Raw genomic sequence first — 18,751 nt, 5'->3', positions numbered from 1 at the left:
TATTTCAACGTACTGTACTTAAAATAAAATACATGTCAAATATAAACTTGTTGAACTGGAAACAATCTTATTTTTCTGTTCCAGAAAAGCTTTGAGACGGAGACAGCTGAGATTTCAGAAACGGTACAGTATGTTCTTCTTCATATAATACACTAAAACAGTGGTTTCCAATCTTCTTTTGGTTAAGGAACCCTATGTGAAATTCTGAGGAACCCCAACCCTTTCTAACAGCGTGTCTGAAATCAGATGCATTGTAAATTGTTCTGTATTTGGTACAATTTTTAAATGCCCTTAAAATTATAGGGAACCCTTTAGGAATGTTTTCCAAACCACAGGGGAGCGGTGGTGACAGCCACGTAAGAGAAAAAATGACATAGTGCAATAATGCAAAAGTGACAAATATGTGAAAAAATGAGCTATAAATTTCCTACTCAAAATAGAGCAAGAATTAAAAGCAGAAATCCAAGCAGTGGCAATTTTGTCCCTGGATGGTATGATGTAGTTCTACAGATCCCAAAGACAGAGAAACAGAGCCATGGTGCAGATGAACTAAAACATTTATCGCACAAACTAATAAATGGAGGCTTACACTGAATCAATAGCAAAAGGCAGGGTATGGCAGATAGTGTCTTTGAGCTGTTAGTCGCGATCTCACTGCTCCCACGTCCGACCAAGCCTCCGATCGTCTTCCACATCCATTGCCGCCTGTGACGTCACTTCTGGTCGCGCTAATTTGTCCGTCCGAGAGCATCAGCAGGAGCTTCTGTTTCCTCTCTCTAGATCACGTAGTGAGCCACACGCGTTTCACTGTAAGGGTTAACAGCGTCCTCAGGAATGGCTCACTAGTGCACCATAGGTGGTATATATAAGTGTAACATAAAGCCCTCCTAATTGGCTCTAAGGTGCAAACGCACATCTATGCTCAATCTATCTGAATCACACATGTTATAAACATAATGAAGTGCATAAAGTGCTAACAATAAAATACATTATTAAATACAATGTAAAAGCCCAATTGCCAGAGAAAAAAAAATATGTAGTCCCCCAAAGACATACATAAGAGAGAATAAAACATTAAGAATAACATATATACATATGACAAATATATAAATATAAGGAAGTGCATTTAAAAATAAACTCCTGAAACAAATCTAGTTACACTAACAGGAACTAAATAAATGGCGCCGATGGAAGTGTTCTTATTCTCCATAAGTAATATGTAATAAAGAAGCACAAAGAAGGATGTTAGTACTCAAAAATATGTGACAGAGTGATGGTGTAAAAAAGGCGCTAAAAACAATACTAGTGCTCACTAATAATACAGTGAAAGAGATTTACACACTCAATATTTAGTGACTTTAAGTGACTAAAGTAGTGCAAACATAGAATAATTAATAAAGGTTGTAACCCCCTGCTCAGACCCTCTGGAAGGGACTGTCTTCACTGGTCCCAGATGATCGATATATATTCTCACAACCCAGGGGGACCCCCTGGGTTGTGAGAATATAGTACTCAAAAATATGGCATATATTGTAACATTATACATAAAAGCCAATAACCAACACCCATCACAAAAAGATACATAGTACTGGCTCAAATTGTGAATAGATATACATCACCAAGAGAAACCATTTAGCTACATCAAAGAAAAACCCTTAGCTCTATATCAACATTAAGTCCCTGAGGTGCCAATGTTTTTAATTTAAATATCCAAAAGGTCTCACCTTTGGTGAGTTCTAGGTCCCTATCTCCTCCCCTCCAATGGGACAGCTCATGCTCTAGACCTCTGAACTTCAAGCTACTGGGGTCTCCCTGGTGATGAATGATAAAATGATTGGACACGAGGTGTGTGGTGACCTTCCTACGCATGTTACCCACATGTTCAAGTATTCTGGTCTTAATGGGTCTCGTAGTTTTGCTCACGTACTGTTTAACGTTGTGTGTGTGTGTGTGTGTGTGTGTGTGTGTGTGTGTTTGTGTTTGCTGTTTCCATTTGTTGTACCATGTCACATTTCTGCCCTGTTCTGTGCTTTATAGGCAGTTACTGAGCCTAGTGTGACTGAAATAAAGCTTACACCACCAATTCTTCTCCTGAAGATTAAGCCTCCAAAACTGCTCACAGGTAGGCCTTTAATTATCATTCATGTGGAATAAACAATGACATTGAATGATGGCAATTTAAACATATAAACACAACTTAATTCGTATATATTTATTCTATGTACATATATTACCAATTGTCAGCCACATGTTCCCCTCCCAGCATTGAAGGATGTCAAAAAGAAAAAAGTGTCTCTGCACACAAAATTGTTAACATGAACTGAATGAAAGTTTCAAGGCATTTATTTTAGGTAAACCGTCAGATTGCACAAAGTTTTGGGGTTTAACCCTTTCGTCATGTGATCTGTGACAAACACAGATTTAAATACCTACACCACTTTGTTCCGACCCCTTAGTTTTAGCGCTCTTTTTCAAGTTCATGACGTAATTCAGCTCATTAATATACTGCGGTTTAAAAAAAAAAAAAAAAAAACACTTGTTTTCAACTGCAGACAGGCGGGGCACTGACAGACACAGACCGCGGGGGGCGGGAGTGGGAGGGGGGGGGCGGGAGTGGGAGGGGGGGGGCGGGAGTGGGAGGGGGGGCGTGGTTTGAGCGGAGGGACCCGCTACTCCCCCCCCCCCCCCCTCCCTCCACGGGCTTGGTCTGCAGGACAGGAGGGAGCTGCTGGAAGGTAAGCAGCTCCCTCCCCCTTTCCCCACAAATGCCCTCCTCACACGCTGACACTGAGACTCACACGCTGACACTGAGACTCACACGCTGACACTGAGACTCACACGCTGACACTGAGACTCACACACACACATACACACACACACACACAACCCCCTACCTTGTGTAGGAAGCTGTCTGACAGCCCCGCCGCTGATTGGCTCATCAGCGCACCACGTGACGCGTCACTGCTCGGGATCACAATTTTCTTGCATCCCCTGGCGGCTGACACGTCACAGTGCGTAGTGAGCCAGCAGCGAGGGGGTCTGGGACCGGCTCGGGAGGATTCCCCTGCTGTGGGGAACGCTCACGCGGCCGCCGCGCCGCCGGGCGCAGCGGGTCCCAGCCCTAAGTCACTTGGTTGATAGCCTGAGGATGTGTCAGTAACTGGTCTCTCTTGTCTGTATAGGTTATATTGAGTACAATCATTTCTACCGTGTCCCCATTTGAAGGACTTAAGAGGTTTTAGTTGTACAGTGTTTTGTTATTTATCTAGGTAGCTCATTCAAGAGTCCACTGGAGGCCGTGCAGAAGAGTGAGGGTGGCAGCAGTGTGTTTGGCACTGGACAAAATCATATAATCAGCACTCACCAATGGGAACAGCAAGATGCCATATTTACCAGTATGTTTCAGAAATACATTGATGTAGAAATCCCTGAAACAACAGAGGTAGAACAATCAAGGTGAGGAATTTCCACATCACTGGGAAGCAGACACATTGTGCATTGCAAGCTACAATTTGGTCATTCTTTGAAGTAACTCAAATAAATATAATGCCACAACTGATTGAAGTACTATGTATGTATGTATATCTTTAGTTATATAGCGCCATTAATGTACATAGCGCCGCACAGCAGTAATACACGTGACAATCATATATAAATAACAAATAATACAAATAACAGGTCATGGGAATAAGTGCTTCAGACATAAAAGTAACGTTTTGGAAGAGGAGTCCCTGCTCCGAGGAGCTTACAATCTAATTGGTAGGTAGAAAAATGTACAGAGACAGTAGGAGGGAATTCTGGTAAGTGCGTCTGCAGGGGGCCAAGCTTTATGTATCGTGTATAGTATTAGCCACGGTGCTACTCATGCTTCTTTAAGCAGGTGTGTTTTAAGGTGGGTCTTAAAGGTGGATAGAGTGGGTGCTAGTCAGATATTGAGAGGAAGGGCATTTCAGAGGTGTGGGTCAGTCAGTGAGAAAGGTTTAGGAAAGAGTAGAGCGATTCTGGCAGCAGCGTTTAGAATAGATTGTAGGGGGAACAGGTGAGAGGCAGGAAGGCCGGAGAGCAGGAGGTTACAGTAATCGAGACGGGAGAAAATAAGGGTCTGAGTCAGAGTTTTAGCAGTCGAGCAACAGAGGAAAGGGCGTATCTTTGTAATATTTGTAATGATCGCTACACATGATGTAAAGATATCAACATTTTATTGAACCTTACTAAAAAAGGAAACATTTACACCAGTGGCTTTCAACCTGTTTTTGTTAAGGAACCCTTTAATTAATTTATATTGTGAAAGTCTGCAGTACCCCAACCCTCTCTAATAGTGTGTCTGATGCATTGTAAGGAACCCCAACCCTCTCTAATAGCGTGTCTGAGATCAGATGCATTGTAAGGAACCCCAACCCTCTCTAATAGTGTGTCTGATGCATTGGAAGGAACCCCAACCCTCTCTAATAGCGTGTCTGAGATCAGATGCATTGTAAGGAACCCCAACCCTCTGTAATAGTGTGTCTGATGCATTGTAAGGAACCCCAACCCTCTCTAATAGTGTGTTTGAGATCGGATGCATTGTAAGGAACCCCAACCCTCTCTATTAGTGTCTGAGACCAGATGCATTGTAAGGAACCCCAACCCTCTCTAATAGTGTGTCTGATGCATTGTAAGGAACCCCAACCCTCTCTAATAGTGTGTCTGAGATCAGATGCATTGTAAGGAACCCCAACCCTCTCTAATAGCGCGTCTGAGATAAGATGCATTGTAAGGAACCCCAACCCTCTCTAATAGTGTGTCTGATGCATTGTAAGGAACCCCAACCCTCTCTAATAGTGTGTCTGATATCTAATGCATTGTAAATTCTTCAGGATTTGGTAAAATTTAAACTGACCTGCACATTGCACAGGACCCTGTAAGGATGCCTGCGAAACCCAAGGATTCCGGGGAACATCTGTTGGGAAAACCCTGATTTACACACATCTACATACTGCGGTTTTATAGTTCTGGGTTATGTTTTTACACATTTGTATATGTCCATTGTTGCTGGATTTTTGCTTTCAGCGCATCTACCCTACTTGTTCTCTTAATGGATAAAGGGATCATAACAAACACATCAAGTATTAATATTATTAAGTTCCAGTTTAACACGTTAGTCACATCAGATGTATTAATTGTCACAAATTAGAAATGTGCTTTGTTTCTTACCTCTGCGTGTATGTGTATTTCTTCTACATCACATTGGTACTATTTTATTTTCTATACCTTTTGATGAAAACACCCCAAAAAGTGAAAGTTCTTTCGTTTTTCTCTATTTTAGACACACGCTGTTTCATTTTCTCCAGCCTGGTAAAATATTGCAAGGGGGACCTGAAAGAAATCAGACTGGTAAGAATAGAAGAATGTCTTCTGCGCCATCAAATCCTAACATCTTACGTATGTGCCTGTTTTCTTAGTTTCTGTATGTTTTCTTTCATCTGGTATCATTTGTTGACCAACTTTTACCAGTTACTTTTTAAATTCTTCTAATCTCTTATTACACATTATTCTGACTGCTTAGTGCTGGGCAGTGCTGGGCAGTGCTGGGCAGTGCTGGGCAGTGCTGGGCAGTGCTGGGCAGTGCTGGGCAGTGCTGGGCAGTGCTGGGCAGTGCTGGACAGGTACATACTGCCTGCCTCATTTCAGCCCTTGCACATTTGTGGCCACTAGAGGGCGCCACCATAAAAGATTAGCTGCACTAGATAAGGGGAAGAACCTTCCATTGGTAAATGGTGACATTGATAGCAGATTGCTTCTGTTTACTTTCCTAGCTTTAGCTAACGCCATAAGTGTGCACTGGAGTGGATCCCACAATCTCTTTCTCTACTTACTGGTCAGAACAGCTAAGGATAAAACAGGTAAAATATCTTCAATTGTCTTTGTGCGATTCATCTCGTTCACCTGCCACCGTGTATACAGCATTTCCTGCATGTGACGTGTCTGAAACCCTGACACTTGCCTGTGTACAAGGAGTTTTCTTGATAATCGATGTTATACGTGTCGGGAATTACTACAAGTGTATTAAAATTGCACAGATGTTTTATTTTGAGCCTTAGAAATGATCATGCGCAGTAACACTCAATCCCTTAACATGAAATGTGTGTTTTGGTAGCTGTGATAGTTGGACATGGCCCTGGTACCCACGTGAAAACCTCGTTTGCCTCTTCTCCCTAACATTTAAAAATCGCAATATAGAATATCAATTCGCTGAAACCATGCAAGGAAGCGCTTCGTGGTAAAATAACTATTGGAAAGTCTCCAAAGGTTATTATGAATTGTATATGTATGTATGTATATATATATGTGTGTGTATATATATATATATATCTATATATATATCTATATCTATATATATCTATATATATATCTATATCTATATATATCTCAAATGCAAATATACTGTATGCTCATTTGCATGTCTTAGACAGGTCTGCAACCGCGCCTTTCACCATTATCACACAGCACTTCCACTGCAGCAAGGGATTCTGGGAAATGACATGCAAATGAGCACACAGTGCCACTTTTTGCTTCAAAAACCATTTTATACATGGTTCCCTATAGGCGATAATGATGATAATGGTGATAATGGTGAAAGGTGGGGTTGCAGACCTGCCTAAGACATGCAAATGAGCATACAGTATATTTGCATTTGCTATACTGTATGCTTTACTGTGGAGGGTTTTTGTCACTTTTTTTACTCACCATAACTTAACTCAGTATACACACACACACACACACACACCCACCCCCCCCCCTACCTCTCAGGGGCGGCTAACCTGACTGGGAGTTGGGGCCAGAATTTACAAGTGTTATTGTCAAAGGGCCACAATAAGAAAAAAAATCAAATTAAAAGCGCAATCCAAGCCATTGATTTTTTAGTTGTTGTAAATGATTATATTTTCCTATATAATCCTATATGCACACAGCCATAGCCTCTCTGACCTTCAACACATACTTCAGTCTGACTTTTTGAGACTTGAAAACTGGATTTCCCAAAACAAACTGTTTTTAAACACTGACAAGACTGTAACAATGGTATTTGGGACCAAGATTAAATTTTTAAAGCTTCCAGCGACTGAGCTCCAGATTAGAACCAACGCTAACACCACCCTTACTCCTGTTACTAGTTTTAAATACCTGGGCATATGGTTTGACTCCCACTTAACATTCGGGATGCACATTAATACCCTGACAACCAAGACCTATGCCAAACTAGGGGTACTTTACAGGAACAAATCCTCCCTAAGTCTCCTTGTCAGAAAACGTATCGCACAGCAGATGCTAATGCCAATTATTGACTATGGAGACATAGTATATGGCTCGGCACCTCAAACCCACCTTAGCAAATTTGACACCCTCTACAACTCAATTTGTCGTTTTGTTCTCCAATGCAACTAAAACACACATCACTGCGAAATGCTCAAAGAACTAGATTGGTCATCACTCGAGTCTAGGCACAAAGTTCACATTTCCTGTCTTGCCTTCAAATTCTTTATGGGCAAGCTACCCAGCTATCTGAACAAGCTCCTCACCCCTACCACATGCAGCACCTATCACCTGAGATCAGACTCCAAAAAACTGTTCATGGTCCTAAGGCTCAACAAAGTATCCGATCGCTCCTCCTTCTCTTACCGTGCACCCCAAAACTGGAACCACCTACCAGAGACTCTTACATCCACCACCAGTCTAAGTTCTTTCAAATCTAAGGCTGTCTCACATTTTAATGTGGTCTGTAACTGTTTCATTCGCCCATAATACAAATTATCTCTAACTGTGCATGCAATGTCTTGTATATAATGTATACCCTGTTCATTTATGTAACTGTATTTGTAAACATGTATTATTTGTCTTAACTCTGTGCCCAGGACATACTTGAAAACGAGAGGTAACTCTCAATGTATTACTTCCTGGTAAAATATCTTATAAATAAATAAATAATAGGATTAATGAGAGATTGAAAAATAATGCATATTGTACCGATGGGTATATATGTTTTTTATGTTTTCTTGACAAACTATGTGTTTGATGTGATGTAACAAGTAAGACTTGATAATGGGATCTTGCTATAACTTTTAGATGTTGAGCCAAAGCCTGATGCAGTATGGCCCTGTGCAGCCACCATCCTTTGTTCAGCAGTCAGCTCTTGTGCAGCGTACTTTGCCTTTGGCTTGGAAGATGGGACACTTGCAGTTTGGGACATAAAACATTCCGGTGAGATTCTTACAGTTGGTTATTTATTCACTTCCAGTATCCAGTGTTGGTCTTCATTGTAAATGTTGATTGCTGGAATGTGAGGCTTTACGTACAGGGCATAACTTCACAGCTTCTTTTCTTTACAATTTGTGTTTGGACCTTCTCTCTTCTTTCCCAGGGTTTCCATTGGCTGTGGTCGTCCTTCCAGAAGAAAGATCTATTGGAAGCCTACATTTCATAGCATGCCTTGCTGTTGACAAAGATCATTTGTTGTCAAATGCAGTTCCAGCTACACCTAGAGCCCAGATCTTGGTGTGGTGCACGGATCACTCGCTGTACACAGTGACAGCTGCAGGAGGCAAGGAAACCACTCTTGTTCTTCTACAGGAAAGGTGAGCTCCTTTAGAAATAGAAAGAGAAACTTGTCCAAGGCAATATAGGGAAATAGAAGCGTAGAACATTTTTTATAACTCCATTTAGGCACCAGGGGCCAGATCCACAAAGCTCTGTTAAATGACTTACTGTGACGTTAACCTAACTTAATGTCCCGGTAACACTAACCATTTATCTTCAAAGGACAATTACATAACGTTAAATCATGCTTTCTCCTGTACAGAGTATTGCTTTAAACATAATGCAGATTAGTGATCACGAGATGCAAATGGAGTGTAATTGTAGCATAGCGTGGGGACGTAATGTTCTGTTAGTTAAGTCATATCTAATCTCTGAGATCTGACTCCAAAAGACTGTTCATGGTCCCAAGGTTGAGCAAAGTATCCGGCCGCTCCTCCTCCTTACCGTGCACCCCACAACTGGGACAATCTACCGGAGACTCCCACAGCTGCCAGCAGTCTAAGTTCTTTCCAAACTAAAGCTGTCTCACATGTTAATCTGGTCTGTAACTGTTACATACGCCTATAGCATTGTCTTGTATATAATGTATAAGGCTACGATTATACCAGATGCCGCTGGGCGGCAGCACGATCCAGTGATCCTCACACTGCTGGCGAGCGGCATCTGCACAATCAGAGGAGACAGGGTGGTGGAGGAGTGGCTGTGAGCGGTTCGCCCTGATTGGATGAACCGCTCCCGTGATGCGGCTGTCGCCGCAAGAAAACAAATTTCCAAGTCTCTTCTCCAGTCGGCTGCTTTGCAGTTCGGCCCTGTGCGGCCGTCGCTCGACGTATGTTTACCTTCATTGGATTCTAGCAATTTGTTTTTGGACCGCACTTTGTCGCGCCACACGACACTGCCGGCGGCTTTTGGTATAATCACGGCCTAATCCTACTTAATGTAACCATGTATTTGTAACCATGTATTTGTTATGATAACTCTGTGCCCAGGACATACTTCAAAACGAGCGGTAACTCTCAATGTATTACTTCCTGGTAACACATTTTAGAAATAAATAATCTTGACGGTAAACATATCCAGACGCTGACCTCGGCCTGTTACTGTGCCTGGACACCACGGTTGTATATACGCTGACCTCGGCGGTTGTATATACGCTGACCTCAGCCTGTTACTGTGCCTGGACACCACGGTTGTATATACGCTGACCTCAGCCTGTTACTGTGCCTGGACAGCATGGTTGTATATACGCTGACCTCGGCCTGTTACTGTGCCTGGACACCACGGTTGTATATACGCTGACCTCCGCCTGTTACTGTGCCTGGACACCACGGTTGTATATACGCTGACCTCGGCCTGTTACTGCGCCTGGACACCACGGTTGTATATACGCTGACCTCGGCCTGTTGCTGTGCCTGGACACCACGGTTGTATATACGCTGACCTCGGCGGTTGTATATACGCTGACCTCAGCCTGTTACTGTGCCTGGACACCACGGTTGTATATACGCTGACCTCAGCCTGTTACTGTGCCTGGACAGCATGGTTGTATATACGCTGACCTCGGCCTGTTACTGTGCCTGGACACCACGGTTGTATATACGCTGACCTCCGCCTGTTACTGTGCCTGGACACCACGGTTGTATATACGCTGACCTCGGCCTGTTACTGCGCCTGGACACCACGGTTGTATATACGCTGACCTCGGCCTGTTGCTGTGCCTGGACACCACGGTTGTATATACGCTGACCTCGGCCTGTTACTGTGCCTGGACACCACGGTTGTATATACGCTGACCTCAGCCTGTTACTGTGCCTGGACACCACGGTTGTATATACGCTGACCTCAGCCTGTTACTGCGCCTGGACACCACGGTTGTATATACACTGACCTCTGCCTGTTACTGTGCCTGGACACCACGGTTGTATATACGCTGACCTCGGCCTGTTACTGCGCCTGGACACCACTGTTGTATATACGCTGACCTCCGCCTGTTACTGTGCCTGGACACCACGGTTGTATATATGCTGACCTCCGCCTGTTACTGTGCCTGGACACCACGGTTGTATATACGCTGACCTCAGCCTGTTACTGCGCCTGGACACCACGGTTGTATATACGCTGACCTCCGCCTGTTACTGTGCCTGGACACCACGGTTGTATACACGCTGACCTCGGCCTGTTACTGCGCCTGGACACCACTGTTGTATATACGCTGACCTCGGCCTGTTGCTGTGCCTGGACACCACGGTTGTATATACGCTGACCTCAGCCTGTTACTGCGCCTGGACACCACGGTTGTATATACGCTGACCTCAGCTTGTTACTGCGCCTGGACACCACGGTTGTATATACGCTGACCTCAGCCTGTTACTGCGCCTGGACACCACGGTTGTATATACGCTGACCTCGGCCTGTTACTGTGCCTGGACACCACGGTTGTATATACGCTGACCTCGGCCTGTTACTGCGCCTGGACACCACGGTTGTATATACGCTGACCTCGGCGGTTGTATATACGCTGACCTCAGCCTGTTACTGTGCCTGGACACCACGGTTGTATATACGCTGACCTCGGCCTGTTACTGTGCCTGGACACCACGGTTGTATATACGCTGACCAGCCTGTTACTGTGCCTGGACACCATGGTTGTATATACGCTGACCTCTGCCTGTTACTGCGCCTGGACACCACGGTTGTATACACGCTGACCTCGGCCTGTTGCTGTGCCTGGACACCATGGTTGTATATACGCTGACCTCGGCCTGTTACTGTGCCTGGACACCACGGTTGTATATACGCTGACCAGCCTGTTACTGTGCCTGGACACCATGGTTGTATATACGCTGACCTCGGCGGTTGTATATACGCTGACCTCAGCCTGTTACTGTGCCTGGACACCACGGTTGTATATACGCTGACCTCGGCCTGTTACTGTGCCTGGACACCACGGTTGTATATACGCTGACCAGCCTGTTACTGTGCCTGGACACCATGGTTGTATATACGCTGACCTCTGCCTGTTACTGCGCCTGGACACCACGGTTGTATACACGCTGACCTCGGCCTGTTGCTGTGCCTGGACACCATGGTTGTATATACGCTGACCTCTGCCTGTTACTGCGCCTGGACACCACGGTTGTATATACGCTGACCTCCGCCTGTTACTGCGCCTGGACACCACGGTTGTATATACGCTGACCTCAGCCTGTTACTGCGCCTGGACACCACGGTTGTATATACGCTGACCTCGGCCTGTTACTGTGCCTGGACACCACGGTTGTATATACGCTGACCTCCGCCTGTTACTGTGCCTGGACACCACGGTTGTATACACGCTGACCTCAGCCTGTTACTGCACCTGGACACCACGGTTGTATATACGCTGACCTCGGCCTGTTACTGTGCCTGGACACCACGGTTGTATATACGCTGACCTCAGCCTGTTACTGCGCCTGGACACCACTGTTGTATATACGCTGACCTCAGCCTGTTACTGCGCCTGGACACCACAGTTGTATATACGCTGACCTCGGCCTGTTACTGCGCCTGGACACCACGGTTGTATATACGCTGACCTCGGCCTGTTACTGTGCCTGGACACCACGGTTGTATATACGCTGACCTCGGCCTGTTACTGCACCTGGACACCACGGTTGTATATACGCTGACCTCGGCCTGTTACTGTGCCTGGACACCACGGTTGTATATACGCTGACCTCGGCCTGTTACTGCGCCTGGACACCACGGTTGTATATACGCTGACCTCTCCGCCTGTTACTGTGCCTGGACACCACGGTTGTGTATACGCTGACCTCGGCCTGTTACTGTGCCTGGACACCACGGTTGTGTATACGCTGACCTCGGCCTGTTACTGTGCCTGGACACTACGGTTGTATATACGCTGACCTCGGCCTGTTACTGTGCCTGGACACCATGGTTGTATATACGCTGACCTCGGCCTGTTACTGTGCCTGGACACCACGGTTGTATATACGCTGACCTCAGCCTGTTACTGTGCCTGGACACCACGGTTGTATACACGCTGACCTCGGCCTGTTACTGTGCCTGGACACCACGGTTGTATATACGCTGACCTCGGCCTGTTACTGCGCCTGGACACCACGGTTGTATATACGCTGACCTCGGCCTGTTACTGCGCCTGGACACCACGGTTGTATATACGCTGACCTCGGCCTGTTACTGTGCCTGGACACCACGGTTGTATATACGCTGACCTCGGCCTGTTACTGCGCCTGGACACCACGGTTGTATATACGCTGACCTCAGCCTGTTACTGCGCCTGGACACCACGGTTGTATATACGCTGACCTCAGCCTGTTACTGTGCCTGGACAGCACGGTTGTATATACGCTGACCTCAGCCTGTTACTGCGCCTGGACACCACGGTTGTATATACGCTGACCTCCGCCTGTTACTGTGCCTGGACACCACGGTTGTATATACGCTGACCTCAGCCTGTTACTGTGCCTGGACAGCATGGTTGTATATACGCTGACCTTGGCCTGTTACTGTGCCTGGACACCACGGTTGTATATACGCTGACCTCCGCCTGTTACTGTGCCTGGACACCACGGTTGTATATACGCTGACCTCGGCCTGTTACTGCGCCTGGACACCACAGTTGTATATACGCTGACCTCGGCGGTTGTATATACGCTGACCTCAGCCTGTTACTGTGCCTGGACACCACGGTTGTATATACGCTGACCTAAGCCTGTTACTGCGCCTGGACACCACGGTTGTATATACGCTGACCTCAGCCTGTTACTGTGCCTGGACAGCACGGTTGTATATACGCTGACCTCGGCCTGTTACTGTGCCTGAACACCACGGTTGTATATACGCTGACCTCCGCCTGTTACTGTGCCTGGACACCACGGTTGTATATACGCTGACCTCGGCCTGTTACTGTGCCTGGACACCACGGTTGTATATACGCTGACCTCGGCCTGTTACTGTGCCTGGACACCACGGTTGTATATACGCTGACCTCGGCCTGTTACTGTGCCTGGACACCACGGTTGTATATACGCTGACCTCGGCCTGTTACTGCGCCTGGACACCACGGTTGTATATACGCTGACCTCAGCCTGTTACTGTGCCTGGACACCACGGTTGTATATACGCTGACCTCGGCCTGTTACTGTGCCTGGACACCACGGTTGTATACACGCTGACCTCGGCCTGTTACTGCGCCTGGACACCACGGTTGTATATACGCTGACCTCGGCCTGTTACTGTGCCTGGACACCACGGTTGTATATACGCTGACCTCGGCCTGTTGCTGTGCCTGGACACCACGGTTGTATATACGCTGACCTCGGCCTGTTACTGCGCCTGGACACCACGGTTGTATATATATCACTAACATTGTAGTGCTTCTATCTTCTCTTTCTCATTTCCAGTTACAGACCTATTTCAGGGTCGGAGTAACGCTGAGACGTACTTAACATCAAGCGATTGGCAGATAACGCAGCGTTGAGCCCGTGCTAATGAGCTGTAGAATGGGCGATGTTTTTTGCATATAATTAGCTATGAGGATACGAGTTAACCTCGGGAACATGACGCCAGTTCCTGTTTTAGATAACGTCACGTTATGAGCCCGGGTTTAACAGTCCTTTGTGGATCTGGTCATGCAACAAAATGTGGCCCCTGTAGCTAATGCAGACATTAAACTCCATGAAAAAGAATTGCAAGTGGGGAAAGAAAGAAAAGTCCATTTTCCATTTTTGAGCTACAATGATAAGTGGCCTGTGTTAGGAACGTTTCTGGAAGGGTTTTATATGAGTATAGAAGGGACTAATAATGTGTAATAACTAGTGATGTACCGGGTGCCTGAAAAATACCCGGCACCCAGCTTACCTGGCGCTTTTTCAGCTACCCGGAAATTACCCGGACTGGGCAGCAGGGCGCTGGGACCGGCCGCTGCTAATTTCAGGGCAGATGAAAATAGTTAAACACTTACCTGCAGCCGGCGATGGAAGACAGGTGAGGAAGACCGTGGCGACATCTGAAACCAGCAGCAGAAGTCCTGGTGGCGGTGGCAGCAGCCGAAGTCCTTGTTCATCCAGTGGGAGTAGCAGGAACAGAGCACACAGCTGATGCCTGTGTGAGCCGTGGACGCAGGAGCGTTCCTATTGGAAAACAGGCTCCTCCCCGGCTGTCCAATAGGAACGCTCGTGATCCGGTCACATGCTTCCCCGGCTAACACAGGCATCAGCTGTGTGCTCTGTTCCTGCTGTTCACACCGAGGCGAACAAGACCTTCAGCTGCTGCAACCGCCACCAGGACATCTGCTGCTGGTTCAAGATGTCGCAGCGGTCTTCCTCACCGGTCTTCTGTCCCTGCAGGTAAGTGCCATCTGGGAACCGTTTTTTTTAACCGGGTTTAAAAAAAAATGGACCAACCCTCGTAGAAGCTATGCCCCCACTCCTCGTAGAAGCTATGCCCCCACTCCTCGTAGAAGCTATGCCCCCACTCCTCGTAGAAACTATGCCCCACTCCTCGTAGAAGCTATGCCCCCACTCCTCGTAGAAGCTATGCCCCCACTCCTCGTGGAAGCTATGCCACCACTCCTCGTAGAAGCTATGCCCCCACTCCTTGTGGAAGCTATGCCCCCACTCCTCGTAGAAGCTATGCCCCCACTCCTCGTGGAAGCTATGCCCCCACTCCTCGTGGAAGCTATGCCCCCACTCCTCGTAGAAGCTATGCCCCCACTCCTCGTAGAAGCTATGCCCCCACTCCTCGTAGAAGCTATGCCCCCACTCCTCGTAGAAGCTATGCCCCCACTCCTCGTAGAAGCTATGCCCCCACTCCTCGTAGAAGCTATGCCCCCACTCCTCGTAGAAGCTATGCCCCCACTCCTCGTAGAAGCTATGCCCCCACGCCCACATGTTTAGTTTTCTATGGGGAGATCGCATCCTGCACTCCTTGTGAAGCTCAGGACACGATCTGGACTGATGACAGACAGCGGGATTAGTGACGCAGCGATCACTCCATAGCAGTCAATCAAAGTGTTAATGGTTTTCCATAGAGGTGCTTCGTAGCATGTACACCGTAACCGTTTCCATGTTCTTATTCTCGCCACTTCTTTCTCAAAGGCCTGAGAATTCGGAGGAGCAGGTCAGTGCAGTTTGGCCAATTCCGTCATTACCCAACGCGGTGAGTGTGGCCTCCTTATAATAAACTGTATTCTCCTTGTGTGACTAAGCTAGGTTAGACTGCAGCAACCACATACACGGCACATTATTATCTACTAGTTATCCATTATCTGCCTTTTCCTGGTTATGTTGTTCAGTTCCTATTTATAATTTAGCTGTGCACAAACAGGCGAAGGGTTGAACCATGCCTGTTTCTTGTATTATGTATAATAATGTCATTTTGTGACTAGCAGAGGGGCCGGTTTTACATATTATTGTTCCTTCTATGTTCCTAGCTCCTTTTGTTTTTCCGGAACGGCGCAGTGACGCTCATGGATACTGCATCACGAGAACCAGTTTGCCAGTTTGGTCTTCCATTGACACACACGCTGGCATCTCCCTGGCAACCAGTGTACTCTCTTGATCCAGATTACTGCTGTCTTTTTCTTAAAGGTGTGCAATCCGTTATGTCGGGCACTATAGTCTTGCCACATACTGTGACCATCAGATCCAACAGATACAGACCTATAAAACTCTGATCCAAGTTATGGAAAGGCTTGGAGCGTAGAAAACGTATGTGATTGTGGTAATGAGCTTATTATGGTGTTGGGATGAGATGGCTGTGTAACAGGGAGAAGGAGTGAGTAAAGACACTGAGTAAACAGTGAGTAAAGACACCGAGTAGACAGTGAGTAAAGACACTGACAATAACAATGACACTGAGGTTGAACACTGGTTCAGTTCCCGGTGTCGGCTCCTTGTGACCTTGTGCGAGTCACTTTATCTCCCTGTGCCTCAGGCGCCAAAAATATAGAGCTCACCTGGGCAGGGATAGTGTGTAACATTCCTGTGTGCTGCGCGCTGTACTGTAATTGTGACGCGGTTTGAGTCCCATTGAGAGAAAAGCGCTGTACACACCCAAATATTATTTGTTTTAGTTATAATGCAGAATATGTGGTTGCAGAGTGTGATTTACACAAGAGACAGAGAGATACACAACTTGTAGTGGGGTTAGGAACTTTTAAGGGAATATAGTGGATCGGTTTTAATGTAGTAACCTAAATATTTATCTAACCTTCAGCTTTATATTGTAGGGATACGGAAAACGGCTGCGGGTGAGACTTTAGCCACAGGAAATGGGGCGTGTTCTCTCTTTGCTTTCAGTTTCGACCATTTGCCTCTGCTGGAGTCTTTCATGAAAAAGCAACAGTCTGCGGTGTGTTCCTGGCCGCACTCCTCATGGGAACAGAGATGTGAGATACTCTTACAAAAGAGGTGAGATTCTCTACGTGGTGAATAAAGGACATGTACAAAGGCTCTTCTTCTGCAACTACTCTTGCCATTTATATTACAAATAGTAAATGTTACCAGAGACTACTGTGAGAGAAGTATTTTATGTAGGGGCACGAGTCTGGTATTCTACAACCTGTCACAAATAACATTCTGTATATTATAAAAGAGGGGAAAACGGCCCCAAAACGCCATTTATTTTAATGTTGTCCCACACAATGTCACATGGTTTGCCTGTTGAGTTTTGCCTGGACAAAATGAGAATCCTTTTGGACTGTGTTAACAGCTGTGCTTATTATTCTAACTTCTCGTAGGTTACAAACTTTTTCTGAGAGAAGAACACAGATCGCAGAATCTTGGTCCCTTCTTCGAAAACATGCTGCTCCTTTACAACATAAAGAGAACCGGAACAAAGGATGGTAGAGCTCATGACCTGGAACGGTGCAGATGACGTTTTCTCTATAGCAAAGCAAGATTCAGCTCACATTTGGCCCTTGGCACCACTTTGGGGCTTCTCTTTGAACCCTTTATACTTACTAGGGTCATACAGGCAGTAACCCACACCGGCTGCGACATGCAGATACCCACACCGGCTGCGACATGCAGATACCCACACCGGCAGCGACATGCAGATACCCACACCGGCTGCGACATGCAGATACCCACACCGGCAGCGACATGCAGATACCCGCACCGGCAGCGACATGCAGATACCCGCACCGGCAGCGACATGCAGATACCCGCACCGGCAGCGACATGCAGATACCCGCACCGGCAGCGACATGCAGATACCCACACCGGCAGCGACATGCAGATACCCACACCGGCAGCGACATGCAGATACCCGCACCGGCAGCGACATGCAGATACCCGCACCGGCAGCGACATGCAGATACCCACACCGGCAGCGACATGCAGATACCCGCACCGGCAGCGACATGCAGATACCCACACCGGCAGCGACATGCAGATACCCGCACCGGCAGCGACATGCAGATACCCACACCGGCAGCGACATGCAGATACCCACACCGGCAGCGACATGCAGATACCCACACCGGCAGCGACATGCAGATACCCACACCGGCAGCGACATGCAGATACCCACACCGGCAGCGACATGCAGATACCCACACCGGCAGCGACATGCAGATACCCGCACCGGCAGCGACATGCAGATACTCACACCGGCAGCGACATGCGGATACCCACACCGGCAGCGACATGCGGATACCCACACCGGCAGCGACATGCAGATACCCACACCGGCAGCGACATGCAGATACCCACACCGGCAGCGGCATGCGGATACCCACACCGGCAGCGACATGCAGATACCCACACCGGCAGCGACATGCAGATACCCACACCGGCAGCGACATGCAGATACCCACACCGGCAGCGACATGCGGATACCCACACCGGCAGCGACATGCGGATACCCACACCGGCAGCGACATGCGGATACCCACAACCCTAACCCTAGAAAGCAAAGAAAACAAAAAAGGGTCATTGGATAAAGTCCCCCTGCTATAAAAGGGTCATTGGATAAAGTCCCCCTGCTATAAAAGGGAGAAAATACGGCACCAGATTTGTAAAGAACAAATCCCATCGCGATCATTTTTTTGTATTTGTCACGCGTTTTACAGCACAGAATATCCCCAATAGTTTATTAATGTTTTGACATAACTAATTGGCAGTTTTATATTAAAACAAAAAGTCTAAATATT

General features: G+C 46.9%; 1 protein-coding gene across 2 annotated transcripts in view; it reads left to right on the top strand.

Moving 5' to 3' along the window:
* WDR93 (WD repeat domain 93) overlaps positions 1-18,751 on the top strand; it is a 26,342-nt gene extending 7,591 nt beyond the window's left edge. For both annotated transcript variants that reach the window (XM_075575149.1, XM_075575148.1), the window contains exons 7-17: positions 85-123; positions 2,038-2,122; positions 3,270-3,456; positions 5,306-5,373; positions 5,796-5,882; positions 8,101-8,235; positions 8,396-8,609; positions 15,693-15,753; positions 16,028-16,184; positions 16,826-17,006; positions 17,336-18,751. In XM_075575149.1, coding sequence (XP_075431264.1) covers positions 85-123; positions 2,038-2,122; positions 3,270-3,456; positions 5,306-5,373; positions 5,796-5,882; positions 8,101-8,235; positions 8,396-8,609; positions 15,693-15,753; positions 16,028-16,184; positions 16,826-17,006; positions 17,336-17,444 — 1,323 coding nt within the window. In that variant the 3' untranslated portion in view covers positions 17,445-18,751. The remainder of the gene's footprint in view (positions 1-84; positions 124-2,037; positions 2,123-3,269; positions 3,457-5,305; positions 5,374-5,795; positions 5,883-8,100; positions 8,236-8,395; positions 8,610-15,692; positions 15,754-16,027; positions 16,185-16,825; positions 17,007-17,335) is intronic.

The sequence above is a fragment of the Ascaphus truei genome, chromosome 18 (assembly GCF_040206685.1).
Source record: "Ascaphus truei isolate aAscTru1 chromosome 18, aAscTru1.hap1, whole genome shotgun sequence".
Taxonomy (NCBI): Eukaryota; Metazoa; Chordata; class Amphibia; order Anura; family Ascaphidae; genus Ascaphus; species Ascaphus truei.
Note: the sequence above shows the minus strand (reverse complement) of the source record. Positions and strands in the feature narration are given on the sequence as shown.